The sequence below is a fragment of the Battus philenor genome, unplaced genomic scaffold, assembly GCF_028537555.1.
Source record: "Battus philenor isolate CCGP_79_NKW_IND1 unplaced genomic scaffold, ilBatPhil1.0.hap1 SCAF_15, whole genome shotgun sequence".
NCBI classification, from domain to species: Eukaryota; Metazoa; Arthropoda; class Insecta; order Lepidoptera; family Papilionidae; genus Battus; species Battus philenor.
The window spans coordinates 13,666,413-13,688,362 of record NW_027181677.1 but is presented as its reverse complement, the minus strand read 5'-3'; the positions used below and the strand labels follow the sequence as shown (position 1 = coordinate 13,688,362).

General features: G+C 36.0%; 2 protein-coding genes across 2 annotated transcripts in view; both read left to right on the top strand.

Moving 5' to 3' along the window:
* Window positions 1–14,645, top strand: part of Dlg5 (Discs large 5) — a 30,393-nt gene extending 15,748 nt beyond the window's left edge. The window contains exons 16-28 of the mRNA XM_068761619.1: window positions 257–429; window positions 1,639–1,718; window positions 2,973–3,103; window positions 3,675–3,774; window positions 4,691–4,781; window positions 5,725–5,798; window positions 6,644–6,707; window positions 7,182–9,118; window positions 10,106–10,380; window positions 11,583–11,800; window positions 11,887–12,020; window positions 12,549–12,768; window positions 14,444–14,645. Coding sequence (XP_068617720.1) covers window positions 257–429; window positions 1,639–1,718; window positions 2,973–3,103; window positions 3,675–3,774; window positions 4,691–4,781; window positions 5,725–5,798; window positions 6,644–6,707; window positions 7,182–9,118; window positions 10,106–10,380; window positions 11,583–11,800; window positions 11,887–12,020; window positions 12,549–12,768; window positions 14,444–14,550 — 3,604 coding nt within the window. The 3' untranslated portion in view covers window positions 14,551–14,645. The remainder of the gene's footprint in view (window positions 1–256; window positions 430–1,638; window positions 1,719–2,972; window positions 3,104–3,674; window positions 3,775–4,690; window positions 4,782–5,724; window positions 5,799–6,643; window positions 6,708–7,181; window positions 9,119–10,105; window positions 10,381–11,582; window positions 11,801–11,886; window positions 12,021–12,548; window positions 12,769–14,443) is intronic.
* Window positions 14,554–15,520, top strand: LOC137919033 (uncharacterized; the record flags this gene model as incomplete). The annotated part of the gene is made up of 1 exon (XM_068761995.1): window positions 14,554–15,520. A coding segment is annotated over one exon (798 nt), but the record flags the coding sequence as incomplete, so codon positions are not given.
* Window positions 15,521–21,950: the final 6,430 nt, after the last annotated feature.

Below are 21,950 nucleotides of genomic sequence, written 5' to 3'. Positions count from 1 at the left end.
GGTTTAAGCGAGCAGCGCTTCCATTTTGTTGAAGAAGCCGAAAAATGGCTTGATTCATGGATTGCCTCGAAAGATGAGTCATTTTTCCGACGGCGGATTCAATCGCTACCAGAGAGATGGGAGAAAGTGGTCTCTAATGATGGACAATACTTTGAGTAATGTCATTGTAAGCATTGTATTTTAAATAAATTTTTTTTGAAAAAAAAAAAACAGCGAGAACTTATTTAAGGTCCTAATATCATGGTTACTGTTGCAGGGTGCTGGACCGTGTGGCGGAAGCGTGCGGTGCTTCGGCGTGGGCACGTGGGGCGGCTTGCGCGGCGGCGTTGCGCGGAGCCCTAGCTTGTGGCGCGGCCCTACTGCGGCTGCAGCGAGCGCGCTATCTGCGCCGCCTTGTGCGTCTCGCTGGAGGCGTCGCGCTGCACCACGGTACATAACCTTCCACCACGTTATATAACCATAATTTGTATTATTTAATGTCCTTACTATTACCTCTTATCGCCCCCTTCATTTTTTAATAACGCCCTCATCGTTTTTAAACGGTTTTATTTAGTTCGACCCGTACGGAATTTATTTATTTGGGTCAAAATTAGAAATTGAAATTTAAGCACCTTCCCGTTGTCAGATTAATCTGAAATTTGGTACACACATTTAATTTAGATGACAATACAATATAATAAAATCAATAACATTATAAATCTAAGATGACCGCCGATACACAATGGCGGATTACGTATTTTTCCTTAACCCCCTCAATATAGGTATCAAATGAAAGGGCTACACTAGTAAAACACGATGATTATGTCAAAATTTAAAATTCAAGATGGACGCCGTTCCAATATGGCGGACTAGGTACATATTTTTCCACAACCTCCACAATATGGGTATCAAATAAAACCGTTTAAAAAACCGTTTAACTTAAAAGTTTTTTTACCGATTTTTATTTCTAAGCATGCCCTCTATATGATTATCCAATCATTTCGTCTACATCTGTTTTATTATTTTCACCAATTTTTAAATCGCTCCGACCATTTTTAATAATACTATGGTGCGACCATTTAATCAATCATCCTTTGTATTTTTATAAACATTCCTAATCTTTTTTATTAATCCCACCATTTTATTATTGCCCTCTGTATATTTTCTTGTCATAAGACAGATAGGGACTGAAAGATTCGATAACATTTGATAAAGAAACTCAAATTCCACCAAAATAACTACAAAAAAAACTACCAAAAAAACTACTAAAAATTACTGGATAAACTACCAAAAAACTTGCTCTTATTGTTTCTCGCAAACCAGACTCTCCATCTTATACAGATGTTGTGAAGGCAATAACTAATCATGTTGGTCTTTTCTTCTTCTTTTTAGTCCATAGATAGCCACTGCCAGGCATATGTCTCCACCAAAGATCTCTAAGATGACTGGTCCTGCGCTGCGACCAAGCGACTTTCCCCGACCTTTCAACATCGTGAAGATCTTTGTGGGAGCAAAGATCTTTAAGATGACTGGTCTTGCCCATTTAGCGATTCCCTGTGACTTTTACTATGTCGTCGATAACTAGTGGCTCGTGGCCGCTACTCAAGAACCTTTCGTTTTTTTGGGCAATATAAAAATAATCTTTTTGTATCTGTGCAGGTATTTTTGTAAGCAAAATAGCGTGCGGTAGTGCCGCGGCTAAGGAGGGCAACATATATGTCGGCGATCGCGTGGTCAGCGTACGTATTGACATTCACTATCTAATATATAAAATTCTCGTGTCACGGTGTTCGAACTTGAACTCCTCGGAAACGGCTCGACCGATTTTTACCAAATTTTACATGCGTATTCAGTATGTCTGGATCGTCTACTATCTATTTTCCATACCCCTAAGTGATAAGGGTGGTCCACCCTTAAATTTAATTTTTAATTTTTTAGACAATTTTTTTGGTTTTTATTTTATTATGATACAGCATACAAAAACACATACAAACCTAAATTTTCACCCCTCTACGATCAACCCTTATCTTACATTTGTTAATTAAAAACTTTAATTTTTTTTGCAAAACAACGTTTGCGGGATCAGCTAGTACTCTTATAATATAGTTGTGAAGTACCTCAGATGGTTTAGTCTTAATGTTTCTAGATATTTTTCTTCGTAGACCACTTTTAAATTACATTAGTCACATAGTATCACACTACGCCAATACCTCACTTTGCGTCGTGGTTACGTTCCAAAAAAACACGACGCAAATTGAAACGACGCAAAGTGAATTAAGATTTTCTATAGCAAACCATGTAAAGATCCAAGATAGGTTGCAGGGTCACGAAAATACTACTTTTTAAAAAGAAAATTAACTAAGTAAACATTAAAAAAAATTATATGGCTCTGTTATAAATAAATTTGCATAATATTTCCCTTTTTTTTTAACCAGAAACAACAAGTAAAATTTATATACATTTATTATTCTCTTTTAGAAAAAAGCACAACGCACTACGTAATTGAAAGCGAACTCTTAAAATTGCGTTGATTTTTAGTTAGAAAGGGAATCCCCGAGTTTCGATGACATGGCGCAATTAGAAACGAAAGTGTTGCCATCTTTTAAAAAAAAGAGAAATTTCAAAAAAATAATTAAAGACTCAAACCCAAAACAACGCAACCTCGAAAATCTAACGACGTACAGTGAAAATTAGTGCTAATTAAGCAGCGACGCAACTTCGAAAAAAACGCACAACGATACGACGCAAAGCGAGGTATTGGTGTATAATCATCTGAGATACGCGATTGACAAGATGCACACGAGGTATTTAAGAATAGATAGTCTGACATATATTACCTTAGGAGATTATTAATAATCAAAGATCCTGATCACAAGGCTTTGTCGTATATATATATATATATATAAATATATATATATATAAATATATATATATATATATTAAGTAGGTGTACGTTTGTATATTTGTAGGTGTATGTTGTGTATATGTTGTAGATCAATAACCGGTCACTAGAGGGCGTAAAGAGCGTGTCAGAGGCAATGGCCATGCTCAACGACTGCCAGTACGACTCCGTGCTGCTCACTGTGCTGCGACCACTGTACCCTTGCTGTGATCCGAGGAACAGGTAAATTTTTACTCTATATCCTAAACTTTAAGGTTTATTATAGCTTGATGACGACGGTACACGAAGCTCAGCTCGTCCACCCAAAGTCATTGGAATACGATAGATGTCAGACAATTACAAACAGTCCTTTTAGAAATCTATAGAGGAGGCTTATAGATGTCTTACAGCTGAAATAATTGTGTTGATGATAAACAATTAGTATGTACCTGGTATATATATATATATATATATACCTGGTATATATATATATATATATATACCAGGGAGAACAGTTCATCATTATTTTTCTTCTTTTCTGTAACTTGGTGATATATGATATCCACATAAGCCATTATGCTGGGATAATTTCTATAGGGGTGTGAGGTATCTGAAGGAATTTCTGTTTATTCCTGTCATTTGCTATCGAACCTCTTGACTAGTGTAGCCATACTATGCCGTTACGGTCAGGAATATATGCATCATGTACAATGTATGTAAGTTGTTTACTTAATATGATAAAGTGATGGTGAAGACCTGTTCACTCATAAAAAAGTGTAAAGCTGGTGGAATAACAAATATTGTAAATTAACAGGCTACCGTCATATGAGAACGCGTATGCGGATAAGATGGTGAACTTTTCCTCGCAGACCGATGAACCTTGCACACAGTTCCTGCCTCCTCCGGAACCGAAGGTGAGCATATATTGTATATTTAAAATTTTGTTTTCTTCTATATATTCTTTGTTTTGATTCGGTGTAACATTACTCCTGAGGATGCCCCGTGGAGGGGTGAAACACCGGTTGAGTGAATTAACGGTAGTAGTTGTGTTTCGCATTGTTTACCGCACGCGCATTTATAAGCGGGCTGGCGGGCGGTGCACTTCATTGCACGACCACTGCTACATAGTGGAAGTAGCTATATATTAGTCCCTTACTTAGGATGGACTTCCGCAAAAAAAAAATGCCTGAATCTATTAGATATCTATGTTATATGTTTTTGCTCAATTAGTTTAAAAGGTGTAACGAAATCTGAACATTATATGTATATATTTACACATATAGATATATACATGTATACATAAATAATGGCAATATTGATACTAAAGAGATCGTGACCATTATTATACCAATGATAAGAATCCTTGGCAATGATATCGCTTGATAATTTACTTTTTATCTACCCCATGGTTGCACAGACTTATTAAGACTAGGGGCCACTCGGGCAAATCATGAACTGATGGCGGGCCGGCCGCCAGAAGTATAGGTAATTAAAGACAATAAAGAATTGATTATAATTAGAATTCAATATTATTCGAATGTACGAGAGTATTATTTTTGCTGTCGGCGGGCCACCGGTTTCTGACAGAAAGTGTATATATGTAAATCTGTATTTATTAACATTCACAAGATTTGTTTTTGTGGAGTTTCTTCCTTCTTCTTCTCCACAACTATAACACCTTATCAAGCAGAGTCAAAAATAAAATAGATTAAAAAATAAAGAGATAATATGTTGACAAAATTGTAAACTAATTTTATCTATATTTATATACAGAAAACTAATATTGAAAATATGTGTCAAGAAAATTAAAAATGTCCGGTTTTTTTTCAGGTGCATATAGACCACGGTGTGACGGACTTCGAGCGGCGCTACGTGTACCATGTGGCAGCTGGAAGCCAGGGCAAAATACATCAGGAGAGAGGTACTGTTATATATTACTAGCTGATCCCGCAAACGTTGTTTTGCAAAAAAAATTAAAGTTTTTAATTAACAAATATAAGATAAGGGTTCATCGTAGAGGGGTGAAAATTTAGGTTTGTATGTATTTTTGTATGCTGTATCATAATAAAATAAAAACCAAAAAAATTGTCTAAAAAATTAAAAATAAAATTTAGGGGTGGACCAACCTTATCACTTAGGGGTATGGAAAATAGATAGTAGCCGAGTCTCAGACATACTGAATACGCATGTAAAATTTGGTAAAAATCGGTCAAGCCGTTTCGGAGGAGTTCAAGTTCGAACACCGTGACACGAGAATTTTATATATTAGATATATGTTTAGATATTTGTATGTGGAAGAAAAATGGCTATCAGGTAAGATAAGGATAGAGAGAAGTTTTGTTTAATTAAAGTTATTGTTTAAATGATATGTTTTCACTGCTACATTTCCACATGTATGTGTGTATAGAAATGTATATATTTGTATGTGTAAACCATAAACTGCCCTCTCCTTCATGTGTCTCATCCTCATATAAAGTTTGTCTGGTAGAGATCGCCTCGAGCGATAAGACCGCCTCTTGTACCTCATGTTTTGTTGTGGAGTTTCATTCTGCTTTTCTGCTACCATAATATATTGAAAAGGAGTCAAAAATAGAAAAAAAAAACTTTTCGATCAATAAGTGTCCTGTAAAAAATTAGAATGGTGAATAAATTAATTTTATCTTTATTAATGTTATCATCATGTCCATCGATGAACACCCACTGCAAAATATAAGCTTCCTTTAAAAATCGCCACGATGACCAATCTTGTGCCACTGGCATATAGCGACATCTCGCGGCCTTAAATAAATCTTCGATCGACCTAGTGGTGGTGGGGGGAAAGGAAAGGTATGAATGTATGTTATAGAACAGTTAATATATTGCAGGCACGTGGGACATGATTCGAGGGAAGATCGAGGCAGTCACCGGCCGTACCAAGTCCAAGGAGAAGCAGAATAAGGTAAGCTATATGTTTTCTCTTATGGTCGGAGAGAAGTTACATAGTGGAGAGGGAAGATGAATGAATATGTGAATTGCATATAGAAAATTTGTCTTAGCATATCCCATATGGAAAAATTACGGTAAAGTATAATCGCTCGAACATTCTGGTCCACCAACAATACCCATAAATGTTCATCTACCCTCAAAAAATATGTTTTGAAATTCAAGCGATTTTACAACGCGATAGGCGTTTATTCAAAGCAATAAAGTTATTAGTGTAAATATAAGTGTAAATATATGGTTGTCAAATATCTCCCTTCCGCCTTTTTGTCTTTTGAATTTCGCGGCTATGTACAAAGCGCTACAGAGCTCGTATCTGGCAATACTATACATAATTTGAAAGGTCTTGACATAACCTACAAAACGACGCTATGCATGATTAGTTTGGATATTGCGTTCAACAGTTATAGACGTGTAAACATGGAGTTCACTAACGCCGAAATTCGCGCTATTTTAAAGTTTTCCTTCGTTAAAGGCAAATCCGCTAGAGAAACGTTCCGTGAGATTAATGGTGTTTTGGGGGATGGTACTCTATCATTTCGAACCGCGGAGGAATGGGATGATTTCTAAACGATGCCTGTATGAAAGAGATGGATGAATCCGGAAGTATAGCTCTCTCTCTCACATACGACGACGCCGCCATTGTGTTAGACGTATTAAGATTTTGTCTCGATTAAAATTAGTAATAATATCGTATCGCTGTATATATATATATATTTATAATTTGTAAAAGGACCGGTTGGCATCCATTTAATTTTATGGCCAAGTATATGGCAGTCTATGACAATTCATTTTTGTTGGCAGGTACCGGAGTCTGACGCCATAGCAGAGCTGGACTCTGTCATCGACAGCTATCACGGCAAAACCAGTGAGTATAAATCTGATAACTCTTAGATTTCGTTATAACTGATTTTATTAAAATTGAACTTTATTTGCATACGTCAATGTATATATTTGCTTGTGTTCTTAAAAATAAATAATGCACTACATATAAAAATTTTAAATCATCATAATCGAAGTTAAAATTGAATTTATGATTGAAATGGCTATTAAAATTCATTGTTATTTTATAATTTGCTGTAGTGGAAATTAATTTAGTTTGAGTGATGTAACCCTTCGTGAACAATGGTGAGAGATATAAATTTAAAGTTTGCATTTAAGTAATTAATTGAACTTTCGATTTGCGATCTTGGACCTAAATAAGTAAAAAAATAATAACTATGTTACAAATAATATATTAATTATTTACTACTAATTGGACTCGAAGAATTTAATATTTGTTTATTTATATGTTTGTAATTTTATTAAAATTGATGTATGTATGATGTAATTTTTTTTTCAGTTAAAGAAACCAGCAGTGTATTAAAGCGCTCGCGGCGGAAAAACAAAGAATCGCAGAGCGACGCGAAGAATGGCGGCACCTGGCCCAAGGCACGCGCCAACTTCGTGCTCGAGGAGAACTCTACCGGCACCATCGCACAGCCGCGCTCCAGGAAGGAGCGCCCGCCGCTATCCATACTCCTCAGCCCCCCCACCAAGCTGCCTCCAGAACCTCAGCGCTCCAACGTGAATAGAAACTCAAACCCAATTCCATTAGGTCACATGCCGCTCACACAAGTCACTGCGCCAGCGCGACACTCAGTCTACAAGTCCATAGAGTCCTCCCCAGCTATTGAACACTTCCCGAAACCAGCCCCGCTGGCTATTCACAACCCTTTCGCATCACCAAGCAGCATGAACTTCGAAAAGACCAGAACACTAGAGAAGGACAAAATATCCATCAGCGATTATGAACACGACGTCACTCCCAACAGGCTGAGCCTAGTCCTAAACCCTTCAGATGACTCACTGGACTATCAGCCCGCGACAAGGAACAGAACCAAAAGCCCCCACTCCTTAGACTTCATGGTCAACAAGGGACCAAGCTCGCTGGACTTTGTCACGAGAAAATCACCAAGCTCTTTGGATCATCAGTTAAAAAACCACCCCGGGAAGGATATCTTAGATCAGTACTATTCTACAAAAAAATCTTCACCAAAAACAGTCAACAAGTATCCTTCCGACAGTGACAGCTTTGGACCTGACAGTTTGAACAGCACAGCAAACTTTCCCATGACTGGGACTCTGCCATCACAATCGCGACTGCAGTCACAATACTACAGGGGCCCATTTGTGAACTCCAATCCTCACACATCGAATAGATACACCCATTTGTCCAGTCCAACGAACATACCGCAGAGCCAGTCCGGAGAGAGCATCGGCACCAGCTATGACATGCCCTCGTTCACCTCGCACACACACAACATGTCCGACATCCAGCCGGTGGCGAGGGTCAATAGAGAGTATCATCACACGTACGAAGGCGGTACGTTTCCTAGGAAAAAAGAGAACCAGAGGTTTCGAATACCCTCAAACCCGAGTGTCACTTCAAAAAACTCCGCAGGGAAACTCAGCACGGGGTCAATAGAAAGGAGTTCCGAGAGAAATTCCCCGATGCCGACGTTTCACGTAGAAGTTTTGAGTCCAGGTCGAGGAGCGAAGCAGCTCACGCACAAAGGCACGAGGAACTCAATGCCAGAGTACTGCGGGTTGGCATGGAACAAACCTTTGCCGGGGGAACTCCGAAGAGTCCATATAGACAAGAGTCAGCAGCCGCTCGGGATACAGATCTCGTGCCCTCCCAGCAGTGGAGGAGTCTTTGTTTCCACTGTGAACGAGAACTCCTTAGCCAGCCAGGTGGGGCTCCAAGTGGGGGACCAGTTGCTAGAAGTATGCGGTATAAACATGAGGTCTGCGACATACACGCTCGCAGCCAGCGTCCTCCGTCAGATAGGAAACTCCATAACGATGCTAGTGCAATACAGCCCTGAGAAGTATAAAGACGAGATGGAGGTTCCGGGTAGTTCATCGTCAGGAGAGAGTTCACACGACGATGAAGTTTCCTTATCCGGGTCTCCAACACCCAGGAACTCTCCAGGACCGCAGCAATCGTTGCGCATGGACGTACCTTCCACGGATGTCGCGACTTTAAGGCAGTCGCAAGGCACTAAGGACCTTCCGAGGTTTCTACTCATAGAGATGAGGAACTGTTCGGACCTTGGTATAAGCTTAGTGGGTGGTAACGCAGTGGGTATATTTGTGCACAGTGTTCAGATAGACTCGCCGGCGTATATAGCAGGCTTGCGGACTGGTGATCAGATCTTGGAGTATAACAACGTGGATTTAAGGAGAGCTACCGCTGAGCAGGCGGCTTTGGAGCTCGCCAAGCCGGCTGATAAGGTAATTAAATCATTTTACTTATTATAATTATTTATTATTTATTTCTTTACTTAAGGAGGAGGGGGGGGGGGAGGTCTACCGATGCCCCGTCTACTACAGCCTATTAAGACGATAAAGTGATGCTGAAGTGTATATATGTAGGTCTGTGTTAAACTTTATTAAAAGATGTGTTGTTGTGGAGTTACTTCTTGCTTCTTCTCCACAACTATAACACCTTGCGAAGAGTAGATTAGAATATATCGACGATCAATGAGAGTTCTGTTAAAAGTTAATATTTAAAAAAAGAATAAACAAATTTTATCTTTATTTTACCAGCTCGTGGAGGAAGCATGTCTTGCAGTTGACATCTATCAGATAAATCACTAAAGAAATGGTTGAGGAAAGTGGAAATTGTGCAGAAATTGGCTAGAATTGTTAAAAGATCACTTTAGTTTCATTACAATCATTATTATTTCAGCCCAGGATTTCCAATTTTGGACATAGACTTGCCCCATATTATTAATAGGCCTGGTCGAAAGTTGGTTACATGCAGCATCTTTTTAAGACCTAAACAGTTGGCTTGCCAGTTCGTGATCGCCACTCCGTAACCTTAAGGCCCAAGCTGTGTTCTGTGACTGCCACTTAAATTTGCCGATCCGCTGTTTCAAAATGCAGTAAAATAAATGAAATTAACCAATCTCAATATAACAATGCAGGTGCATTGGATTTTATAATCATTGACAGGTACAGCTGAATATCCTGGTTTGATCAGTGGCTCCAAGTTATTGGTGTTATGATTGGTTATATCTGTTATAGTTTTGACAGCCAGTCACTAAAGGTTTAACTTATATTTTCAATCACTCTGTATAAAATGTTCATTTTGAAATATTACATTGATTAAAATTTTCTGCCGTTGACAAATAACTTTTGGTAGTACAAAATATGCAGTGACAGATAGAAAACAATTAAAACCAATCACCCTGTATATCTAATGCTTTGCTTGTCCAGGTGAGCGTGTTGGTGCGACATGATCTGCAGCAGTACCACGAAATAAAAGACAAGCCGGGCGACGCGTTCTATATACGGGCGGGCTTCGACCGTTGTGCGAAAATCACCTCTATAGGCATGGACACTATAGACGAGTATTCCTTGTGGTTCCGAAAGGACGAAGTTCTATTTGTGGACAACACGCTGTTCAACGGAGCGCCGGGGTTGTGGAGAGCCTGGCAGCTGGACGGCAAGGGCATGAAGAGGCATTGGGGGACTATACCCAGCAAGTTCAAGTGAGTTCACAATATCCGATCTTTCTAGAAGGAAGCATGGCTGGAGTTTCTTCCAGAACTTCTAGGGCCAGTGGTAGTCATGTTAACCAGGTCATAGCAACCGATCAAGTCGAGGTTCCCCCCACATGGCAGCCTGTAAGTTGGAATGCTATGTCTAGTCTTTGTATGGAAATTCTTTCAGGGTCATCTATCTAGTCCAGTATTTTGCAAACTACTTTTTTCCATGCTCCATCTTAGACTTCTAGAAACTCGCGTCAAGTCTACTTTCGAATTGCCCCTCCATTTAAAAATCAAATTGGCCTAAGTGATCCTATAAATCGAAGGTCACTTAATAAGTTAAAGTTATAGTATGAGCCGGCTTGACCCAAGGATATCCAGGGAGCCTTCAAGCTTCGCTACCTTTGGTTAAGTGGTATATGGTTATGCCTCTTTGTCTCACATTGAACCTTCGGAATCTGCAAATGGTACTTGGTCAGCAATAAATAAAAAAAATCTTGGAAGCTTAGACCTCGCTTAGCTAGGCAAACTGGCTGGCGATCGCAGTGCGGTATTATTACGCAGAGAACGCTACTGGCTATTCTCTAGAAACCTATTTATAAATAGTGGCAATCCTATATAGTTAATGTTAATTATATAGGGTTGCCACATGGTAAGTCTCAATGCTCTCCTGCTAGGCTACCACTACTTTTAACTTAACTTCCTAGCATTTCATGGATTCATTGCGGGAGTCCATCTCGTTGTAAATAGAAAGAACAAGTGGAGTTCTCGGGGCTGTCGGCTCACCAGGTCTAAGGCGGTTTCCTTGTAATGTATAAGAGTTCACCATCACTGAATATATTGCGCTCCTTATCTAAACAAATTTGAAATAACCCTATCAATGCTGCTGTAGAAAATTCTATATTTAAATCGTATTTTCTTCAAACTTAACTTACATCATAAGACTAATGCCAGAGGAGCTAAATTTAACTAAAAAAATTATAATTACCCAATTCTAGCCTTGGCTGGTTACTTATAAAGATGTAAAGATGCGTTTACATAGGTAGCAAAATCATAGTGTATAATGTTGATACTTTGATCTATTTAAATAACCTGTTTACTTGACACCAGCTTTATTTTAACTGGCGTTTGAAGTGGGCTCATTAAGCCCACAGGTGGGAGTATCTTCATATAGTCCTAAACACAATTACACATTACATCTACAGAGTGGAGGAAGTGCTGAGGAGGTCGACTGGTGCGTTGGACACGGAGGCACAGAGACGGGCGTCCAGCACAGCGCGGCGCTCGTTCTTCCGACGCAAAAAGCACCGCGACAGTAAGGAGCTGGCATCCTTCTCTAACACAGAGTTGGGCTGCTGGAGCGATTCTGGAACTCTTGCGGAAGAGGTACCCCTCTCCTACCAGCGCGTGGAAAGGCTACACTGTGAGTACTAGATCTTCATTATGATGCTATCATAGTATAATACTGGTCCGAACTAGGTTTAACAAGTCTGTTATGGTGATGTGCAGATGGTAGTCAGCGTCCAGTGGTGGTCCTGGGCCCATTGTGGGAGTGCGTGGCCGGGAAGCTGGTGACGGACTGGCCTCATGTCTTCGCGCGTGCTCGCCCCGACCCTCGCGCTGTGAGGGACCGCGCTGAGAAGGTACCAGTTTTATCTCATCATTATTATGTCAGCCGATAGATGTCGCTCGAGAACCTTTCGCCTCTCACTGCTATTGGTTACACGAGAAATGTGTTCCACCTACAGCCACTTCAGATGAGTAATTCTTCGAGCTAGTTTCTGCTAGTTTTTGATATATTGGTATAAATAAAATGTAATTAAATATATGATAATTAATATCAATTCAATTTATATCTTGTAATTGTATATCTAAACAAATAAATAAAATTGAATTGTCTGTGATATTAAAGTAACCGCTTTATACTACCTGTTTATAAATATATATATAGTACAGCAATTTTTTTTTTAAATTTTTGTCTGTCTGTTTGTTCCGGTTAATATCTGAAATGGCTGAACTGATTTTAACGGAACTTATACTGACAGGTAGCTGCTGAAGGAGTAACTTGAGTAAAGTAGAAAAATTCTTAAAACTTAATATTTTTTTTATATGTGGACAAAGTAGCGGGCACATCTAGTATATATGCATAATAAAAGATGTTTTAATTTCAGGGTATACACTGCATTTTGGACATCAGTGTGTCGACAATAGAGAAGCTGCACAAGCACCAAATATACCCTATTGTGCTGTTCATAAAGTTCAAATCATTCAAGCAGATAAAAGAGGTCAAAGACACTCGGTACCCCGCAGACAAGGTGTCCGCTAAAGCCGCAAAGGAAATGTACGAGCATGGACTCAAAGTGGAGAACGAATACAGAAATTATATCTCCGGTTAGTAACAAGAATAATCCATAATTTTAAGGCAAAGTAATATTGGAATAATTCATATTCAAAATATCTTCATTCAAGTAGACATAAGCACTTTTGAATTATCGATTATTTTAACATTATTGCTACCACTGACTTGGAACGCTAATCTGTTTTGTATATCGAAAGATACAGGATAAATACAAGATATAAAAATAAATTTGTACCATCTAAATTTATTCTACATATATAATAAATAGTAAAAAATATATTATAATGTTCCACAAGATATTTTAGATCAGAGTTCCCCAAACTTTTTTTGTGTCGTAGACCCCTTGCCATGTTTTTCCGTGTTGGGTAGACACCCTACTTACCTGATATTGATTTCCTGTAAATTTATTTGTTTGTCCCACATTCGTATTTATAGAGTGACGAATTGAACAAGTCAGTGCAAGGTAGCGAAGCTCTGAGACTGCGATTCTCAGGTTTTTACAAGTTCAAAATGTATTGCGACCACAAAGCGAACACATCCTACAACTTACACAATTTTATAAACATATATAATAATTTTTTTTTACTTCATAGGTACTTCTATAAATAATGTAAATGTTTTGATATTATAAGATAGTATGATGTAAGTAAATAGGTACTATCAGTGTATGTGTTAAGATCCATTATTGTGGACCCCCTTTCATTTCATGGACCCCCAAATTTTTTTTCCCTGACGTAGACCCCTTGCAGGTTGTCATAGACCCCTAGGGGTCGATACAGACCACTTTGGAAATCACTGTTTTAGACCTTCAGTTTTTTAGTATTAAATCTATAATTAAAAGTGTATTATTGAAAACATTTGACTACAGTATTCAAATGTTTTTAATTTATTGAAAAGTGTGGAATGTGTTGACTTATTTACTTGTTTAATATTATAATGTACACATGTTAAATTTAATTTGAAAGAGCAACTGTTGAGTTTACTCCTACTAACTTACTGTTGTCTTTGTAACTTACTGCTTATAACATTCTCGGATAGGATAATGTTAATTTTTTTATTAAAATTTTTATATTTTTGGTTATAATCTCCAGTGGCAGATTCAAAATTGATTGTGTAATTTTATTGTATATACATATACTTTGTGACATAAAAGTTTTATTAAACATTAGAAGACGAATCCATCCTATATAATATCATGCTTGGATATATAAGCTACTGCCCAGCCAGAGATGATGGACTTATTTTACAGCTGTACCAGGGGACCCAGGTCTCTCTTATAGATTTCAAGTGGAACCGGTTGGTAGCTGCTTATATCTAGTGTCTTCTATGGACCTGCATTCGTCTGTTCACCAAGTGGACGTCTAGGCTGCCTGTGCGTGTGGTCTTCTAGAATCTGGTCATTTCTTATGCTCCCTATGTGGTCTCTCCACAGCGATTTCAATTTTTTACTCCGCTAGGCTTTGTTGGTTAATTATGTTAATCGATATATTTCCTAATTCGATTTTGTAGAGAAATCCCGAGCACAGATCTCTCCATGGCCACCTTCTCAAATCCTAAGCTGCGTTTGGAACGCACCTAGTTTTATTAAAGGTTAAAGGATGCATTATAAGAAAACTGATTCTTAGTATAGTGCCTATCATCTCATCTAAATTTACATTACAAACAATGTTTAAACAAATTGTTTTTGAACTATATTCTTTGCCACAGCGGAGATCCCGGCCGGTGTGAACATCGCGTACATGTGCACGCAAATCAAGGAGGCGGTTGAGGAGGAGCAGAACAAGACGTTGTGGGTGCCCTCGGTGCAGGCCTGACCCCTGCCCCCCGCGCCGCACAAGTGCGTCACTTTCTGCACGCATCACGACCCGCGCGACAAACGTACACCCCGTGACCCGCGCGAGTCCCGCGACCCGTGTGACCCGCGCAGCGCCTACTCTCATAACGACCTGCGCTATTACTCCGGCGCTGGTAATCGGAAACCGAAACAACGGAAAACCGACCCTATCGACGATGACGTAAGGTACTATTCAGAACCTGACGTCAAGTACTTTGAAATCGACTACGAATTCCTAAAGGAGCTGCGACGAATCGCGCGCAACAACTGCCCGCAGTGCAAGAGAAGGAGAAGCAGAAAACATGAGAGTAGCAAAAGGGAAAGAGCGAGAGAGACTTACGTGTTGTGCAATGGAAGATATCACAGCGAGAAGGAGCACTGTAGGGTGTGCTGTAAGATCTGCAACCGTTCCACCGACACTCTTGACTCCATAGATGACGAGTATTCTCTGGTGTCGAGAAGCTACAGCCTGTCGTCAAGTAAAGCCACCACCAGCTCACGTTCCAGGTCAACACCCACCAACAAACGCGAGCGGAAGAACTCTATCCAATCAAACAAGTCGGTCTCATTCCTGGAATCAAGCAACGACGATTCGTTGAAGGACGAGCCGAATTACACAGCAAAAAGCTTCACAAACGACCTCAAGAAGTTCCTACTAAAGCCCTCACCGCCCAGGCTCAGTCTCCGCGACAAGTTCATGATAAGCTTCAAGCAGGAAATAGAAGCGACGAGGAAGTCGCCAAAGCTCAAAGCGATCCGGGGCCTCTGGAAGTCCTACTGATGTTTGTTCTAGTGAATTACTATATTAGTTAAATTTCATATCGGTGACTTTTTCAATGAGCCATGTCGGTTTCAAATGAAACTTTTACTTAAATTGAAGCAAGTTTAATGTGTTAAGATTTTATTTGGATCATGTTGCGGTGTTTTATGTTATGATTGTTGCAAGAAAGAAAGAATGTCTAATCAAGGAGATACAAGGTAAATTATCTATTTATTTACATATCTTTCTTTTCAAGGATATGTGCTAAGTCTTGGGCTATTAAACTTTTTGTACTAACTATTTACCATAAAAAATCATAGCCCGTGAAGTTTTATTCATCCTTCCATAACAATGAGTTAATATTTCAAATGGCATATGACATAATATCCCCTTGTTTGCTTCAGGCATTTGACCTGTGTTCTCTCCGCCTTTGAAATTCTCTTTCTTCTAAATCTCTAAATTCCAATATACTTAAAAATATCTTTAACTTAATCTTCTATTGTCGAGCCAGTATCTCTAGAGATAAGGTATTTGCATGAATATTTACTTAGTTATGTCCAGATGAGAAATTATGAAAGCAGTTTCAATGACTTACTAAATATAGAACAGTAACAAAGTATTAGGGGGACCGGAAAGTAATGTCGCTTGTTTTAGTTAAATTCACATGACTACATTTATAACAAGTTTTTATTTCTAGTCAACAAAAAGTTCACATTCGTTTTCAACAACCTTTTGCCATCTAGTATACAAAATCAATGCCGGAGCAGTAAAAATCAATCGCTTTTTCTGTAAAATATGTCGACAGAAACGACATTACTTTCCTGTTCCCTTAATAGAAACCTGACTCTAAAAGTGTTTTAAATTTTTCATGAATATCTATTGAAAAACCAATTCCTATTTACCATCCAGAAATTTTTGTTTCAATATAAACAATACAATTATTTTATAAATAATAATAAAATCATATCAAGTATATTATTATTACAACATAATGGACTTTCTATATATTTCCCACATACTTTTCTTTACATTAAAATTGTCTTAATTAATGAAAAAAATTTTATGTGATGTTTTGGAATATTTTTTAAATTATTTCTTGCAACATTCATTTAAATAAGGTTGTGCTCTCGACATGGCTCTTCTATTTGGTGCTTTACTTTCGATTTGTGTGCAGTGTTGGTGTTTGTGCAACTGAAGTGTTCACGATTGGTCTAAAGTTTGTTCTGGCAAGGTTTAGGTGCTAACGGCTTTAGATATAAACTTTTATTATACCTGTCTACCACATGTTCCTTGAACTAAAACATGCAAATATATCATTATCGAGGAATTATAAAAGTCTTTCAAGCCATTATTATATACTATATACATATGTATATGTGAATTTTACTTTTGATTACACACTATATTACTATATTAATTTAAAATTATGTAAGGGGATTCCCAAAGGGGTAAGTATCAAGCCATTTGGTTCTAAATCAGGTTTATGATCGGTTAAAATTGGTCCAACTAAACACAAGTTCTTATTTATAACTTGGTACTTCATAAGTTATATCATATACATATATATTTTAACCAGTCAAATACTGTCAAGATAACCCATTTAAATAAGTATTTTTTTATTAATAAATATATGATTTTTACAATAATTTGACAATATATGTCTTAGGTGTCAGTTCAATTTGCAAAAATTAGACCACTTGCACTGAATAGCTCGGGAATCCCCAATAAAAACCATTTATATGACAAGTAACTATCTTAAATTGTAAAAGTATATAATATTTGAAATCATGAGAAACATAATGGGCATTTGCATATATATATTGTTATATAAAGTAATTAAACACATGGTTTATAATATTTCCGATGTGCCAAATCAAACGAAGGATATAAAGTAACAATCAATTTTATAATGCATTAAATATTTTATAACTACCCACGATAATGTACTGTTTTTTGTAAATTAATTAAATTTTCTATGCGAAATCACTTTAATATTTTATCGTTAATATAGCGAAATAGATATCCTGTTTAAATTGCACATTTTGATAATAAAAATTTAATAGAAAATTTTTATCACTGTATAACATATCTAGTGAAATGTAATCTTTTCCGAGATATATTTCAGTGGATCTATATTGTTATTAAAAGTTTGAAATGAACACATCTTACATTTGTAATTGTTAAAATTTCCAGTGCATAATATTAAAATTTTAGATATGTTCTTGTAGGATTTGTATGTTTTTCCGTTTTGGGATATACTGATATAATGAAAATAGGGGTTTCTTTCAAAGGGAGCTAGCTATCTTATGGATGTAGTCAAGTAGGGATCAATAGACCTTTATTGAGTTTATATACGAATTATGTATATAGAATTTTATATAGAATCTTTACACTTTGTATTTTAACAGTAGTGTGATTTATATATATATATCTATTTTGTCCTTGTCTCGGATGTTTGTGTAGTGTCGAGGTTATGTGATCGTTATTTATAATAATCATTTAGGGTTAAAATTTAGCAAAAATATTATGAGAATTATATTTTTTCGGTGCTTGTGGTTATTTCGATCATATTATTAGGTCATTAGCTGCGCCCGTTAAACACGTCCGCACGTCACGCTTGCTCGACACCAACTGATGAATTTCATTGGTTGTTAAACCGCTAACGGGGAATCCCCGCGTGTTGTAACAGTTGAGTTAATGACCAATGATAATGAGTCATGCCTTATGCCAACTCAACAAAAAGTTTTGTATATTATTTATTTTGAATGCCTTAATATTCAATAATTAACGTTTGATGATATATTCACAATACTAGTCTTAATTTATAACTAAAATCTATAATTTTATCAGCAGAAATTAGATTCATGTCTACCTGAAGTCATTCAGGTAGGACATTATGGAGACGGCTTCAACAATTTAATGACTAGATACATTTAAAAATGGAACTCATTTCGACCTGTGAAAACAAGGTGTAGTTTGTCATCTGAGTGAGTGCACTTTTTTGCAGCTTGGTTTTTTTCCATACAAAAGTGCTTTCTATACTAAGCCAATGTTTCAATGGTTTTCAGGTGCTTCTTCTTAAAATATTTGATGACTATTTTTACAAGTTCATGGCATATGGTTGTGTTTTAACATGAATTTTACTATGATGAAACATTGTACATCTTGATATTTGAATTTTAAAATTTTCTGATCTATATCCAATTTTTATTCTAAACTGCTATCTTCTCTATTTTAATATGTAAGCTCTTGTCTTTAAATAATATATTGTATTCAAGATTTTCAAGTTGACTGTTCTGTCGATTTTTCATGGTCTCGCAATATATATACATGGTGTCCAATAAATAAACGTCAAACCAAGAAAGTGATCATATTATTCTATTGTTTGATGTGATAACAATGAAAAAAATTACTCCAAAATCAGGTTGTTCTGATGTAAATTTTGAAATAAAAAATTTAATTACAATTTTGAATGATTTGTAGTCAGTGTGTTAAATAATAATTGCATAAAAACCATTGTAATTTTGACGTTGATTTATGGGACACATTGCGTAGACGTCTTCCTATATTTACATTCAGATATCCAGTTTATGAAGCCGGTTGTGTTTTGATATTGATGGATTGTATCAGAATAAAATAGTTTTATTTTGTGAATTGTCTTACATTTTATATATATATCAATTTTTGCAATATCTATTGGTGCAACTTCTTGTAATATATAATTTTACTATATCATATGTAAATATGTTGCGATAAAAATGGCCGACTGTTCACGAAAGTTTATTAAAAGGTTTTATCTCAATACCATATATCTGCATGCTTTTTATGATAGTGACCTTTATTACAAGTGATATAATGTCTATTATATAAATTAGAATAGTTGAGAAGTTTGTAGTTATTTTAACTATGGTTAATTCAGTAAAAAAAAATATTTAGATTTTACTGTTCAGGGTAGACAAACCTTAGTGGATTTAGATGATTTATTTGAAGGATATACCTTTGTCATGGTAAACAGTTTTGTAATAGTTCTTTCATTTATGTAAGAATTTAGCGTAATTAGGGTCCATTATTGAGGGTACATTGAGTATATATTACCTATTCTAAAGTTCTTTGCAAATGTTTTGATTTTTTTATCATCATCATTTTTGCAGTAGGGTCCACTGGATCTAGGTCCTGATATTTTCATAATCCAGTATTTTTATATGACCTTAATAAAGACATATGTTCATCTTCGACTTGGTAACATTGGTAATTGAAGATAATCCAAGTGTTGTGTAAAAGTATTATAATTTGTTCAATGAATGCTTAGTTATGTAAATAAAAATATGTAACCTAAGCATTTTTGTTAATTTTGACGTCCGGCTTAAATGTTGATAAACAATTTTCTGTTATTTTTATATCTACCCTACATTTAAAGTATGTTTGCATTTGTTAATATTCACATGCAATGCGTTTATTTTGAAGGTATCTCCTATGAGAATGATATTTTGTGAAGTGGACATATAAAATCGCATATATATGTTAGAAGAATGGTGCATGCGGAACCAACTACTCATATATTAGTTGTTCCTAGAAAAGTGCTCCTGAAATTCAGTTTTATAGCGATCTCATTGATGTTAACACGTGACGAGGCTTTATTTGTATTGATTTTTAATATTCAGGCACATTTAGTTAAGTTTTTTATTTTATTAATGTACAGAGATTCGATATGATTTTGTTAAGTTTTACATGGCTTCGCAGATTATTTTAGCTTTACGCGTGATTATTTCATCCTGTTGTTACATGTTGTTCCATAGATGGCGCCAATAGTCCACGTTTGTTGCCAGTGAAAATATTACCAAGTTACTAATTTGGTAATATTTTTTTTTTTTGGAATTATATCGAGCAATATATTACCGGGCAATGATACACCGAAATATATAATAGTTACCATTATTCACATATGTAAAGCGTTCAGTTCAGTTTAAGGCTAGCACTGGGGCTAGCCATTTAAGTCTACATTATTTTGATCTGATATCGTAAGTTGTGTTAGTTGGTTGCTAACATTTTACTTCTTAACTGTACATTTATAAATTAATTATATATATATATATATATTTAGACGTGGTTATTCACTGTGAACGTATTTTAAAATTGACAATAATCAGTATTTATATTTTAATTATACAAGTTGTAGTTTCAATTGCTTATTTCGGAGATATATGTCTGTTAATGTTCGACGTAACGGTGTTTTTTTTTCTGTATTTTTGACGGTATTATTATTATTATTTTATATAATTTGTTTTATCTGTAAGTATTATGTGTACACGAGCGCCGACTGTATGTAACTATTAACTATGTAAATGTTTACAAATGATGTATCAACGAATTGTTTACATCTTATAGAGAAGCAATAAATCAGTTTTAAGAAACGATTTAGATATGGGTGTTTTATTTGATCGCTCCTTTGTGTTATAAACTGAATATACTATTAACTGTTTTTGTTTAAAAAAGAAAATTACCGGAATGACTCTACTGGATTGTAGGACTGCTCGATTAATAGTGTACTACCAATCTAGTATACTATCAATTTAATACCCTATCAATCTAGATAGTGTATTAAATTGATAGTATACAAGATTGATAGAGTATTAGATTGATAGTGTACTATATTAATAGTGTACTTATATCATAGTATACAAGATTGATAGAGTATTCGATTGATAGTGTACTAAATTAATAGTGTACTAGTTTCACAGTATACAAGATTGATGATGTACTAGATTGATTGTGTAGGAAATTGATAGTATACAAGATTAATAGAGTATTAAATTGATGGGGTACTAGATTAACAGTGTACTAAATTGGTAGTGTATTAAATTGATAGTATACAAGATTTATTGAGCACTAGATTGATAGTGAACTAAATTTATAGTCTACTAGATTTATACTGTACTAGATTAATAATGTACAATATTGATAGTGTAACAAATTGATAGTATACTATTAATATATTTATAGAGTACTCTATTGATAGTGTATCACTTTAAGAAATTTTCACGTATAATCAATTACCGTGTTTACTCGATAACATCTAAACTTTCGAAATGAAAAAACTAATTGTTATATAACTTGATGGATTTTCTCTCTTTAAAAGCAATAGAAATTACACGTATTTCATCGTCATATTTGTCCGCAAAGTGGCAAAGTGACAATAACAAGATTAATAGATAAGGTAGGTAATTAAATTATTTATTGCTGCAGTAATTGTAAAGTAAATTACACGAGAGTTGTTATTTAGATGAATACTATATAAATGTACATTTGAAATGGCGAACTTTCTCTAATTAGATGAATTGACGGATTGTTGAGTACTGTCGTTCTGGCTTTTCCCACGCGTTAAGGAAAACATTTAAGGGAGGTGTATTAAACTTTGTTAGTAAATGTTTCTTGGGGAAAACTTAGTCCGGTGAAATGATATTTATTTATTTTAAGTTAATACTAAGTGTAACTCGTATGTGTATATGTGTATGTGAACATAATATGCATAAAGGTGATAAACAAAAGATCCAAGACTTCATCATCATTTTAGCTAAAGGAAGTCCACTGGTAACAGAGGTCTGAATATTTCAAATAAAATC